The sequence below is a fragment of the Macrosteles quadrilineatus genome, unplaced genomic scaffold (genome assembly GCF_028750875.1).
Source record: "Macrosteles quadrilineatus isolate MER2022 unplaced genomic scaffold, UCM_ALF_1.0 Scaffold_3__2_contigs__length_128488019, whole genome shotgun sequence".
NCBI classification, from domain to species: Eukaryota; Metazoa; Arthropoda; class Insecta; order Hemiptera; family Cicadellidae; genus Macrosteles; species Macrosteles quadrilineatus.
The window spans coordinates 54,127,276-54,140,748 of NW_026542596.1; the positions used below are offsets into that span (position 1 = coordinate 54,127,276).

Here is a 13,473-nt window from a genome sequence, read left to right on the forward strand (position 1 = left end):
TTGCTACTCATTCACCCCTACCACCAGCACTGCCAATAGCCGTATGTTTTTGTTCGGCTAGTAGCAACCCGTCCACACGTACAGAAGTTTTGACATAACTTTACCATGGCTCGCTACTTGATTATTATTACTTATGCAATAATTGAACATATTATATTAATACTATATTAATTAACATTAAATTTATGTTGTTACTTGCCTGTTACATTCGTATCCACTGTCTCCGACCAGTATTCCGCCCATATCACGTTCTTCAAATTCTGCATATAGTCTTGAATTTTTCAACACTCTGGAATCATGCTGCCTTTCCATCTGGCAACTATGTTGGTAAATTCAAGGTTTGCACCTGCTGCTCCTAGGACGTTGATAGAAAAATAAAACGCTTCCTACATCTATATTCCTCTTTGCCTGGAGTTGAAGGGCAAACAATGGGAATGTGGGTGCCGTCAACACAACTTAAGACGTTGGGGAATCCATACTTAGTGAAGAAGCTGGTTTTGATTCTAGTGGCGTAGTCCCCAGATGGAAATTTAATGTACTCAGCTTTCAGTTCCGAACAAATAGCTGACGCAACTTTATGGACTATCTGACATGCTATATTCAGAGATATATTCAGAAACATCCAGCAGATCGCCTGTTTCCCTATAGAAGTTGCCATCGGCAAAAAATCTAAGGGCAATCAATACCTTTTTCCAATTTGGTATAGCATTCTGATTGACTCTTATGCCAGGAAAGCCGAGCCTTGGAGTTAACAACTCAATCAATTCATTTACGGCCTCTTTTGAAAATCGGAATCTATCTTTGAACTCGTCGTCTGTCAAATCATTGAAGGGATTATAATTGTGGTAGCGAGCTGGTCGCATGCGAGGTGGTGGTTCAATGTGGTAGTCCAAATAGTCAAGGTAATCCATTGTCGCAGTTACTAGCCTATAGTGAAAAAAATTAAACACGAACTATACACCGCTCACACACCACAACACTGAACAGCACAGCAAAAACGACAGACCGTTCGCGAGGATTGCTTCATTCACACTAATAAGAATTAGGGACGTATTTAAGTATCTGCCACGCCGCCACCCCCCTCCCCACCAAAATTTTTCAGCGCACTCCCCGACCTCACTAATATCACCCCAATGGCCAATACATGCCCTGTCAGCTGATAATGTAGAAAAATAATCGGCAATATTGCATGCTGCATCAACAAATCTAATAACCTTTTTCAGCCCTTTTAATTTAAGAGATTTTTTTTCTGCAGTTTTTATGCAAAATTTGATTCTGACTTGGATACATGGAATCCAATCTTTTTATCCCATCAGTAATTATAATAACTGGTGCGTTTTGAAATAATTTTATACTTGATCAAAATAGTTCAAAATTTCCCACTATTCCAACCATGTCTGAAAAATGAGTGTTATTTTATTCTTTAATGTATGTATCTTTTTATCTTTCATAATACCATTGTCAATGATAATACATACATAATATATAATAACAGTCTCACGTGTGGAAGTAATTTTAATAATTTAACGCTATACTAACTCGATTGAAACTTAACTGTACTTATTATTTTGATTTTACACTATGTTTTGCATGTTTTCAACATAATTAGTAATTAAATTGAAAAAAATAAATATTATGTTGAGGGTAGTGAAATTGTTCGGAATTTAATGGCAATTTTGAATATAACATTCTTTTTGCCAACAAAAAAACAATAACTGAGCAAATGAGATAATCCCGACATGGTGTCAACTTAACCCTGCCCCCTAGCAGGATTAAGTTGAAGACCAAAACCATTGTTATTTACGCCCGAGATTATCCAGTTTGCGCTAGACCATGACTCGTGAACCCAACATTTGGCCCGGGGTTTTCTCTAATTGAACCCGTGAAGCCGACTTTTTGCGCTCGGGTTTATCCCTGTCATAATTGGGTGAAGTTTATCTGTCTGCGCCCAAGCGCAGGTAACCTCGTACTCGTGAAAAAAAACTGGCTTTAACTGGATTTTGCGCTCGAACTAAGGATAACCCGTGACTCGTGAACCGCCTCTAAGAGATACTCTTTTTGGGTAAAATTACTTAAAGGAGAGATCATGATTTGATTTATTATTATTACCTCTCTTTATCTAAAAAAAAGGAAATTCGCTAATAAAACATATTATTTCCTTTGTATATTATCATGTGCATCACTCACTCAAATTTCTGTTATGAAACTTTGGGAAATTGTTATATATATATATATGTTTGAGAAAATTTCAATGATTAATTATTACTAAAAATTATTCTGTGCCTTGGCCTCTTTGGCAACATAAAGAAAAACCGCAGTGGTGGTATTGTGTTTACGGTTTACTATTTGATGAAGTTACTGTATTAGTTTTATTTGCCAATTGTCAGATTCAATTGAACAAGCTTTGTGACATTATAAGAGCTGAATAACATAGGGAATGCAATTTTTTCAGGAAAAGGACTCATTGTTAGTGACATGCAAGCTGTGTAATGCAAGAATGATGCCATCTAGTATACAGGCTCACAACTATGTCAAACATAACAAAACTCAGCAGCCGTATGTTCCACAGAACACTGAAAACCAGCCTAGAGGACCGAGAGCTGCTGCTAAGAGGTGTGAATTTATTTATTTACTATCGTCTCATCAACATACTCAACAATTTATTATCATCCCAACTATATATTATTTGATCTCTGTGAACTTGATGTCAATGATAGGAAGTTTTTAATGCCTAATAAATATGTGCTTGGCATTTTTGAAATAAAATCGGCCATATTTATTTGTTTGTTATAAAAATTAAAATATCTGCCGTAGGGAAAACAGACAATATTTTTAATTTTTTTCACAAATAGTTTATTGCTATATATAATTGTATAGGCCTACAAAATTTCATAGATCAATCTTAAATAGTTTTGAAGGTATTAATTTCAACTAAAAAGAATTGCATACATCTCGCTAACTAGTCGTTATTGAATAAATGCTATCTTTGCTTTTTGTTTTATTTAGACACTTGAAACCTATTTCCAAATACAGTATGAACCCCTCATATCTGGTCACCATAGAACCAAACCCCTGGCTGGATATAGATTCGTCCTGTATATGATATCGGGGGCTCTACTATATTTTTTACTTACTTGCGGGACAGCCTGTGTGCTAGTGGTTATTGTGTGGAACTTATTTAAGGGTACTTAAGAAAGTATGACTGATCTGGTATCATTCGATTCATAACGAAAAGAGGAAATTCCTACAAACAAACATATTTTTCCTACAGTCACCCGACAAAGTTGGCTTCCTTGTACTGTTTATAGTACAGAAAGCTGCTAATTGCTGCATATTTATACTTTGCCGTACGGTTTATACTTTGCCGTACGGTTTATACTTTGCCGCACATCGGGATTCCAACGAAACAACACAAAACAGCGTGGTTCTATTATGCACGTAATCCCTGTACGCTTGGAAATAGGTTGGCAGCACTTGAAGATAATACTACTATGAGCAGCTGATTGACTATTATAACTAAGATTTAACCTGTCATTCGTGTTTATAGTTTCGGTATTTCTGAACTTTCTTGACTTTTCTTTTAAACGTTTTAAAAACATTCCTACGATCTTAATAAACAAGAAAATACCTTTAAAGCATTTGTTTAGGCGCGGAAACCACTTCAAATTACAAAAACATACGGAACTATATTCTCAAAACGCGGAGCAAATTTCTTGCCGAGGAAAAATACTAAAATAGCGGAGTGATACGGACCGCGGGTACTACTTTCTCTAGGGCACCATTTGTGATGCCAGCTGAACCTAAAAACGTGTTGTATAGTGTTTGAAAGACTAATTATTTATATGCTTTATAGTGACTGTAGGAAAAATATAATGTGTAACACGAGTGAAAAAGGCCTTTGCTGCACTCGAGATCATTCCGCACTCGCCTGCGGCTCGTGCGTAAACATTGCTCTCGTGTGCAGCAAAGTGCCACTTTCACCACTAGTTACACAAATAACTATATGATAACACAACATAACATAACCATAATATTTTGCAGCACGCTGTAAAATATTTGGCCTCCATATAATACCAAAGTATAGATTAAAGTTTTGGTTTTCGTTTTGAGATTCAAAATTTCTGGTTTTGCCCATCACTAATTGACTGCTCTGTATGAATTTGACAGAATTAGTGTATTGTTTGTAATTGCACGTGAAATCAAGCGTTTGCTACATTTTTCGAATACTCACTATAATGTCCATCTTCAAACAAGTTTTGAAATAATTTTAATTTCAGTGTCCATGGGGAATTTAAGATAAAAATATTTATTTTGAGTCACTAAATAATTTCCAAAGTTCATTGGGTTAAGCGATTGCTTGGTTTTTCAGGGCAACACAGGTTATACAGAAGACCCAAGCTGATAGCAAAGACGCAGATGGTCCTGGGTCTCGTGCCAACTCTCCTGATAGGGCATCACAGCTGGTAAGTGAATATCAGGTCTACTTAATCAAACCAAACCAAACTAGCCTATCAAACCAAACATTACAGATGAGTAAGTTAACACAATGAAACTATAAACAAGTTAAACAGTTTTCTTAATTTTGCTGTCAAAAAGTCTGTTAATAATACGTCCTTTGTTTGAAGTTCATTGTTGATGATGGTGAGTTAATGTTGTTCAAAGGTTTATTGCGGAAATTTTCCATCACGAATGTAAAAAACAATACACAACGTTTCGGGATCTGGAATCTGATCCCGTCTTCAGGTGAAAAAACTTAACTAACACATTACAACTAACAATACACAATCGCCCAACCTAAGTTGGAACTCACTACAGAGGGTAGTAGTCAAAAATATGAACTGTATAGCAGTCAAGTCATGATACAACATGCAATTAATAACAAATCACAAAACACTATAATTTATAAGGTTTAAAGTAAAAAACTCACACAATGGAACACTAATAGCACCGTACGCACTGACTCCACCAATGCGACTGAAACAACATGGCTGACCAATCGGAAACACGGAGACAACAGAAATGGCTTCCAGTCCCTGGAAGAGTAAAACCAACCAAATGGCGGAGCGATGTACGATGCCGCAAGAGGGGTGTTAATTCTGTTTATTCCTATCACGAGTTTTACTACGACTTAACATGACGTGCGTATTTTGAGGAGAACTCGTTATTTCCCTATTTATTGAACAATTAAGTTCCCTATCCTTCAGTTCCTTGTTCAAAATGGGTAGCCAAAGTGGCCTTATTTCAACCGATGACTGACTGATTGGTTGGTCTGCTAATTTAATGTATGAGGCTTTAATGAGTTTACGTTTGAAAAAATGAGGTTCCTTATGGACAATTTTTGCCTCTTCAAAATTCATACTTGGTGATGATTTTCGGACCAGCAATGATGAGCGATCTTAGATTTTTCCACTAAACCTTTTTTGGTGTTTTCTCTGTGTTCTTTGATTCTAATGTTCAACGGTCTTTTTGTCTCGCCATAGTAAGACCTGGAACAATCATTGCAATTTATTCTGTAAACACAGTTTTTAGTATCCTGAGTGTCATTTTTGGGTTTTGTTTTGGGTGTTGATTGGTGGAGTCAGTGCGTACGGTGCTATTAGTGTTCCATTGTGTGAGTTTTTTACTTTAAACCTTATAGATTATGGTGTTTTGTGATTTGTTATTAATTGCATTTTGTATCATGACTTGACTGCTATACAGTTCATATTTTTGACTACTACCCTATGTAGTGAATTCCAACTTAGGTTGGGCGATTGTGTATTGTTAGTTGTAATGTGTTAGTTAAGTTTTTTCACCTGAAGACGGGATCAGATTCCAGATCCTGAAATGTTGTGTATTGTTTTTAGCGAATTTCCCTATAGGGAAATAAATTGTGTTTTTCCCTATAGCTATTACCGTAGGTGGCACGGTAAGACCTAGACCCGGGACCGATTTACTTTTTCATTTTGGTGTCCCCAGAGGCCAAAAACACCATTCGTTCAAATTTTTATATATGTATATATATATATATATATATAGACTTATATATATATATATATATATATAGACATATATATATATAAATATATATACATCCGTGAACGCGATAACTTCAGTATTTTTTGTCCGATTTTGATGAAATTTGGTTTAAAGGTGTAAAGCGGGATAAACTTGAATGAGTTCGCGAACCAGCACGATCGGACCATGGGAACGCCCTTTACGGGGGGTTTTATGGGGTAAAAATTGGTTTTTCTCACTTATGACCCTCAAAACACAAAATTTCCCGATTTCTCTTTAGACCTTTTTAAAGAGGTTAAAAAACAAATAATTTAGTATATAAAAGTATTTTTGTTCGATTATTAGTAACGGAGAAAATTAAAAAAATTGTAAATTTAAAATTCCCATGTTATTCTTATGGAGAATATTGTCAAATGTTGTAGTTTGCTTGTTTATGGATATATTTTGATCAAACTTGGCAAATTTATTTATTTTGTACTAAGCTATCAATATTTTACTCAAAAACACACTTTATTAGTTTCCTTGTAGCAGCAAACCTAGGTACTCGTTAAACCTAATGTTATTAAAATATATTTAACTGAAAATCAATTCAGACAAATGGAAATTCGCTTAGTCGGCAGGTTTGCTGCGGCGGGGGTATTTACATTCGTGATGGAAAATGTCCGCAATAAACCTTTGAACAACAATAATACGTTGTTGTAGTGCTCTTTTCATCCCTTGGACAATAAATAATCTCATGGAGTTAGAGAACATCAGCTGTACATTTTCTGACCTTAAAATTTGTGACGCAAAATTCTAGGGGGGGAATAAACTAGTACTCACCAAAGACAGGCTAGGCATACTACCCTTAGGGGAGCCACACTCAAATTTCTTCCCCAGAATGCTCAGAAGGAGCCAAGAAAAATCCAGGGGTGTATACGAAGCTGTCACGGCTTTGACTGATCAATTTATTAAATTTAGTCTAAGGCTCTAGAAGTGCTCAGGAAATCCTGCAGACGCTCAGTAGGAGCTATTTCATCCCCACCTTCGTTAACTTATTTTTGGTAATTTTTCGCCTAACTTTTAGATTTACTCTGTAGGACAGACGAGTATTCTATCTTAGCCAAGGTGATACAATCACTCGTATTAAACTTAAAACTATTATTTTCTGAAGACGTTGGTAAATAATATAAAATTCTGCGATCAGATGAACAAAATGTAGTGTAAAAATCCCTACGGAGTTGTCGGGTCCTAATTAACATAATTAAACAAAGAATTTAGGGTGATATGGTTTAAACTGAATTTAACACCAATATACTTTGTAATTAACTGTTCAAACCTGAACACATCCAAAACTTGATTCTTTAGATCTTAGATGACAAATTTCGGAGTATTAAAAGTGAATTAATTAACTAAACAAATATACGTAATTATTTGTTAAGCGAACGGGGAAATCGTAATTTTGAAACTAATTAATTAAAATAAAACCAAACCATAGCCACCGTTAGTTACTGGCAGGCAGGAACTGGCTGGTCTAGAATCAAGTCGGCAAAATTTAAGTTATTTAAAATTTAAATCAAATTTTGGAAAGAAAATATGTGGATAAAGGGGAAAAGATTGTAAAACGTGAAAGTGATAAACTAATATATCTAACCTTCCGTTTACCTGAATTGTAGACGTATCGTAAGCACTCGAGAGCGTAAGACGTTGTATTTAATTTCTTTTCAGTAGTTGATGAACCAATCTTGGAAGTAAAATCACTTATTCCAGTCCGGTTGAGGCTTTTGCTCTCTGGTGGCGAGTTTAAGGATTAGTCAGCAGCTGATCTGACATTTTATGTTAGGCTAGTCTTCGTCTGTCAACAAACACCGGTCTTGAGGTTAAATGTTATGTCGTTGTCGGTGTTAAATATTGGCAAAATCGGTCGGTTTAACTTTACTTGATGAATTGGAGTGCTATAATTAATAAATATGTCGTGTGATGTGCGTGTATACTTCTCTGAGATTGAAACTAGCCTACGTTCTTTGGGCCATTGTTTAAACTATGGCCACCACATAGGCCTAAGTGTAGGCTATTATGGATGAACAACAACTTACAAATCATCTTAAAATCCTAATTGTTAAAGATATTGGCTTATCATTATTATTTGTTTGTTCATTCTCATGACGTATTGTATGTTTTTGTTCTTTAACAATAAATACCCCTTAATCAATAGGTGAACAGATCAAGTGTAAACAAAATATTTCCGTAAGTCAAATTTAAAAATGTGGTGGCTGAGTAACACCGCACATAATATTAATTAGTTAAATGATAATACATATTGACAAAAAAATTGTTCACCCCGCAAATATTTGATTTGTTTTTCTTTAAAAAACTTATCAAGGTTGGGTCAAGTATAAGATAGTTAGGACAGTATTTATCGTAGAGGTAGTCTTTACCAAGGCTACAGATGGTTTCTGCCTATACCGAAACCCGAAACTAAGGAAAGCAAGAACATTGTTCAGACTGCAACCTTCAGTAAAAACTTGATTTCACAACCCCTCCTAACAGAAATCAAATGCAAATCCAATCCATACATAACTACTTCCGCAGACAAGATAAATTTCATTGTAACTGGGCATGTGCAAAACTTTCCAAACTAAGGCTTCCGAGGATGTAAAAAAAAACATAAATAGTAATCTAATGATTATTTATATGATTATCTTAAAATTCAGAGTGCCAATAGAAAAAATTACAGTTTCCAGTTTTTTATTTTTATATTTTTAGTTTATGATTGTTACTTTCGGATATTTACAATGTCCTACTGGTCTTATGAGGTAATAATTTCTATCTGTAGACAAATAAACTCAAATAAAACTGGTTCTTGATTGACAGAGACGCCTGTACCGCAAGCCTAGCAAAATGGTGCCTGCTAAAGAATACAACCGTTGGAAGGAATCTCTTGCTGCCAATCACGTAGTAGCCTGCACAATGGAAGGGTGTAACTTCACTGCCGGAAGCACAATCGACTTCAGGAAACACTATTTCTCCTGTCCTTTCAAACCACCTCAGGTAAGATTAATTATTACCATAATTTGATATCAACAGCTCAGTTTGTTTTTAGATGTAGTATGTCTGCTATTACATTTTAGAGCACTACATTGAGTGCCCATGATATGATAACTTGATTGAATAGATCAATTCATTCTAAACTACCGAGTTTCAAAGTTTGATCAAAATCTTATTTAAAGTAGGCCACATTAAGAATTAATATTATTCTAGTCACAATTCAAAATGCCTTATTTTTCTGTTCCCAGTTTTATCAATGCCGACACTGTGAGTTCAATTCTCTCAAGCAAGAGCAAATGGTAGATCATGTCGAAGAGAACCATCTTGAAGAGAAACTTGATGGACTTCAAGGATCAGAAGATGATTCTTCAGAGCCTAGTGGTGACGATGAGGGGAAACCACCAAGAGCTGCTTACGCTAGTGGTTAGAACATAGTTTTTGTCCCTATAAATTTTGTTTCAGCTCATACCATTAGCTAAAAATCGTCCTTAATTTAGTTCAAATTTTCAAAACTTAAAAGATTATGTTTTATGATTCTACAAAAACAAAACAAAATATAGTTAAATATAATGTTATCTATAATTTATCTTAGGTTTTTTTCTTAGTTATTACCATCATTGTTACTATTTACTCTTGTTTATCTTTGTGTAGAATTGCTTATCCTACTACAACCAATACTCCTTTGTAAGTTATATATTAAGCAAAAACTTATCAAGGTTGATTGTTTGTTTGTTCTTGAAGAAGGCTAATGCCAAAATATAGAACTTTTTAAAAAAAGTGTGTGATTAGTTCTTTTTTGTACATAATATTAAGCAAAAAGTCACTTTTCAGGTTCTACACAACCCTTCAAGTTTCTAAGATATACAGCATTTAGGCAACCAAGAAATATAAAATCAAAGATCAAACGACTCTACACACCGGCTCTAAAATGGACTCATATGCAGTAAGTGTTTGAGTTAAGTAATTTAATGTACCGTAGCTTGTATTTTAATTAAATAAAAAAATCCAACCAAATACAAAACCTGTAAAAAAATTGAAATATCTTAACAAAACATGGATTGTGGAGTAATTATTTGTAAAGTGAAATATCTTTTCTTGGGGTAAGAGAATGATTTGAATAATGTATTTATGAAAACTCTTGTCAGAAAATGATGGGACAATCATAAACAAATATAGTTAAGTAGGTAAATTGTGAAATCCAGGCTACCTTACAAAAACAAACAACCCAGGGTTAAGTCCAGTAGATACACAAGAACACAAGGTGGTGCAAGCTATTGTAATTAAATTCATTCGTCATGCCTTAATTCCTGAACTCACAGAGTTCATCACTAAGGCTGGCCACACACAGGACTGGGCGAGGAAGGGCACGCCTAAAAGACGTCCCTGGGCGCCAGTAGGGCAAAATGTGAAGCTCTACAAAATTATGCCCTGAGGCAAGTCGGTGCCAGGCAGAACTTTCTGCGCAAGCAGTCATGTGATTTATTCCCTTACGAGCTAATTTTGATAAAGATTATTTTATTTTACAACTGATACAATTTACATAATTATGACTGTAACAATTTATACGACCAAAGATTACACCCTTTGATACGACTATACAGTGATATTACTACAGTGGTTGTATAACTAATAATTTATCCTGGTGGTGATAACTGAGGAAAGAGAGGGCCAACGTTCATACCTTAAGGATTTCAAAAACCACTCCTCTGGAGGTATGACTGTTTAAATTTTGTTTTCTATTCTGCTCCCAAGTATAAAGTCAAATTTAAAAGTTGGCTAAATCGGCTCAATGCTCAGAAATAGGGGCTAGACTTTTTACTTTGACGTGCCCCGCCTCTTACTGTGTGTGACAGCAGCAGGACAGGGCAAGTCAATCAATCAATCAATCAATCAATCAATCAATCTTTATTTGCCATAAGGATACATTTACATATCATTGACAAAGTCTATTTGCAGTTTTCAAACCAAGTCTTAAAATAAACAACAAAATACTCTTACAGGCCAAATATTACAATTAACTTTCAACTCCATTCACATTCTTAACTGAAATTAAAACCAAACTAAAGGACAATTTCTCCCAGTTTAAAATAATCATCCAGACTATAAAAAGGGTTCTGAAGTAGATAATTATAAAACATAGCCTTAAATTTGTTAATTGAATGAAAATTTATATTATTTTTTACTGAATTATACACTTTAATTGATAAAATTATGTGGCAATTACTAGTTTTACTAAGACGATGGGATTCTAACAGTGCAGTATTTTTAAAACGAGTGTTGTGACTGTGATTATTAAATTGAAGATATTCAGGGTTTTTTAATATATAAACAATCAGATCATAAATGAACAAATTTACTGCAGTTTGAATTTGCAGATCTATAAAAAGAGGTTTGAAATGATCAGGGTGTGTCCCTGTCATAGCTCTTAAAGCCCTCTTTTGGAGAATCAAAATTTCTTTTATTCTACCACTACCACCCCAAAGCACCAATCCGTATCTCATGATTGACTGGAAGTACGCAAAATAGGCCGTCCTTACATATTTCTTAGGAACCTGATCTACCAGACGATCTAAGAGATGCACCACACGAGACAATCTTGAAGATAAATAATCTATGTGAGCATTCCATGTGAGTTGATTATCAATTTGAAGGCCCAAAAATTTTACAGCTGTGCTATTATTTAGATCACTCATAGTGGGGATTTGTTTTAGTGTAAAAATCATGTTTTGGGTTTTTTCTTCATTAAGCAAAAATCCATTCGCATTAAACCAATTTGATGCTTTTAGCTTTGTTTCAAGGACAAGATTGTCAGGCGTCTCATCGTGCCCTGTCGCGCCCCGCCCCGCAAGGCCGGCACACAGAATGAGGCGTGACACGTCAAGTAAAAAGTTTAGCCCCCATAAACCTGAAAATTAATATAGGACTTTTTATTTCTGAGCCTTGAGCCGATTTAGCAAACTTTTAAATTTGACTTTATACTTGGGAGCAGAATAGAAAACAAAATTCAAACAGCCATACCTCCAGAAGAGTGTTTTTTGAAACCCTTTAGATATTATGAACGTTGTCCCTCTATTTCCTCAGTTATCAATACCAAGATAAATTACTATTTATTCAACCACTGTAGTAATATCACTACTTCACTACGACTTGTATAGTTGTATCAAAGGGTGTGTATAAATTGTTACTGTACAGTCTTATATGTAAATTTTATCGGTTGTAAAATAATCCTTATCAAAATTTGCCCAAAAAGGAATAAATCACATGACCGCGCATGCGCAGAAAGTTCTGCCCGGCATCGACTTGCCTCGGGGCATAATTTTGGAGAGCTTCACATTTTGCCCTGCGTCTTTTTGACGTGCCCTGCCTCGCCCGGTCCTGTGTGTGGTGCTCCATAAGAGCCTGTGCAATTCCCGTCGCACAAGACGCCCCGGGGCAAAATGCCCTGTCGCGCCCTGCCCCGCCCGGTTCTGTGTGTGGCCGGCCTAATACTAACCAACTGATGGTTTCAGGAGACAGAGGATGTTTGCTAAGGAGAGATTGTATCCTGAGGCTCAATGTCAAACTGTGCCAGGAGCATCTATCAGCTCACATCTGCCTGAGCTCACAGAGTCCATCACTAACACTAACCAACTGATGGTTTCAGGAGACAGAGGATGTTTGCTAAGGAGAGATTGTATCCTGAGGCTCAATGTCAAACTGTGCCAGGAGCATCTATCAGCTCACATCTGCCTGAGCTCACAGAGTCCATCACTAATACTAACCAACTGATGGTTTCAGGAGACAGAGGATGTTTGCTAAGGAGAGATTGTATCCTGAGGCTCAATGTCAAACTGTGCCAGGAGCATCTATCAGCTCACATCTGCCTGAGCTCACAGAGTCCATCACTAACACTAACCAACTGATGGTTTCAGGAGACAGAGGATGTTTGCTAAGGAGAGATTGTATCCTGAGGCTCAATGTCAAACTGTGCCAGGAGCATCTATCAGCTCACATCTGCCTGAGCTCACAGAGTCCATCACTAACACTAACCAACTGATGGTTTCAGGAGACAGAGGATGTTTGCTAAGGAGAGATTGTATCCTGAGGCTCAATGTCAAACTGTGCCAGGAGCATCTATCAGCTCACATCTGCCTGAGCTCACAGAGTCCATCACTAACACTAACCAACTGATGGTTTCAGGAGACAGAGGATGTTTGCTAAGGAGAGATTGTATCCTGAGGCTCAATGTCAAACTGTGCCAGGAGCATCTATCAGCTCACATCTGCCTGAGCTCACAGAGTCCATCACTAATACTAACCAACTGATGGTTTCAGGAGACAGAGGATGTTTGCTAAGGAGAGATTGTATCCTGAGGCTCAATGTCAAACTGTGCCAGGAGCATCTATCAGCTCACATCTGCCTGAGCTCACAGAGTCCATCACTAACACTAACCAACTGATGGTTTCAGGA

The 13,473-nt window shown here is 36.2% G+C and overlaps 1 protein-coding gene across 1 annotated transcript in view; it reads left to right on the forward strand.

Annotated features, from left to right (window-relative positions):
* Positions 1-13,462, forward strand: part of LOC128989208 (uncharacterized) — a 43,385-nt gene extending 29,923 nt beyond the window's left edge. The window contains exons 11-18 of the mRNA XM_054411081.1: positions 2,453-2,613; positions 4,370-4,463; positions 8,851-9,027; positions 9,273-9,447; positions 9,856-9,967; positions 12,534-12,722; positions 12,936-13,124; positions 13,204-13,462. Coding sequence (XP_054267056.1) covers positions 2,453-2,613; positions 4,370-4,463; positions 8,851-9,027; positions 9,273-9,447; positions 9,856-9,967; positions 12,534-12,722; positions 12,936-13,124; positions 13,204-13,462 — 1,356 coding nt within the window. The remainder of the gene's footprint in view (positions 1-2,452; positions 2,614-4,369; positions 4,464-8,850; positions 9,028-9,272; positions 9,448-9,855; positions 9,968-12,533; positions 12,723-12,935; positions 13,125-13,203) is intronic.
* Positions 13,463-13,473: the final 11 nt, after the last annotated feature.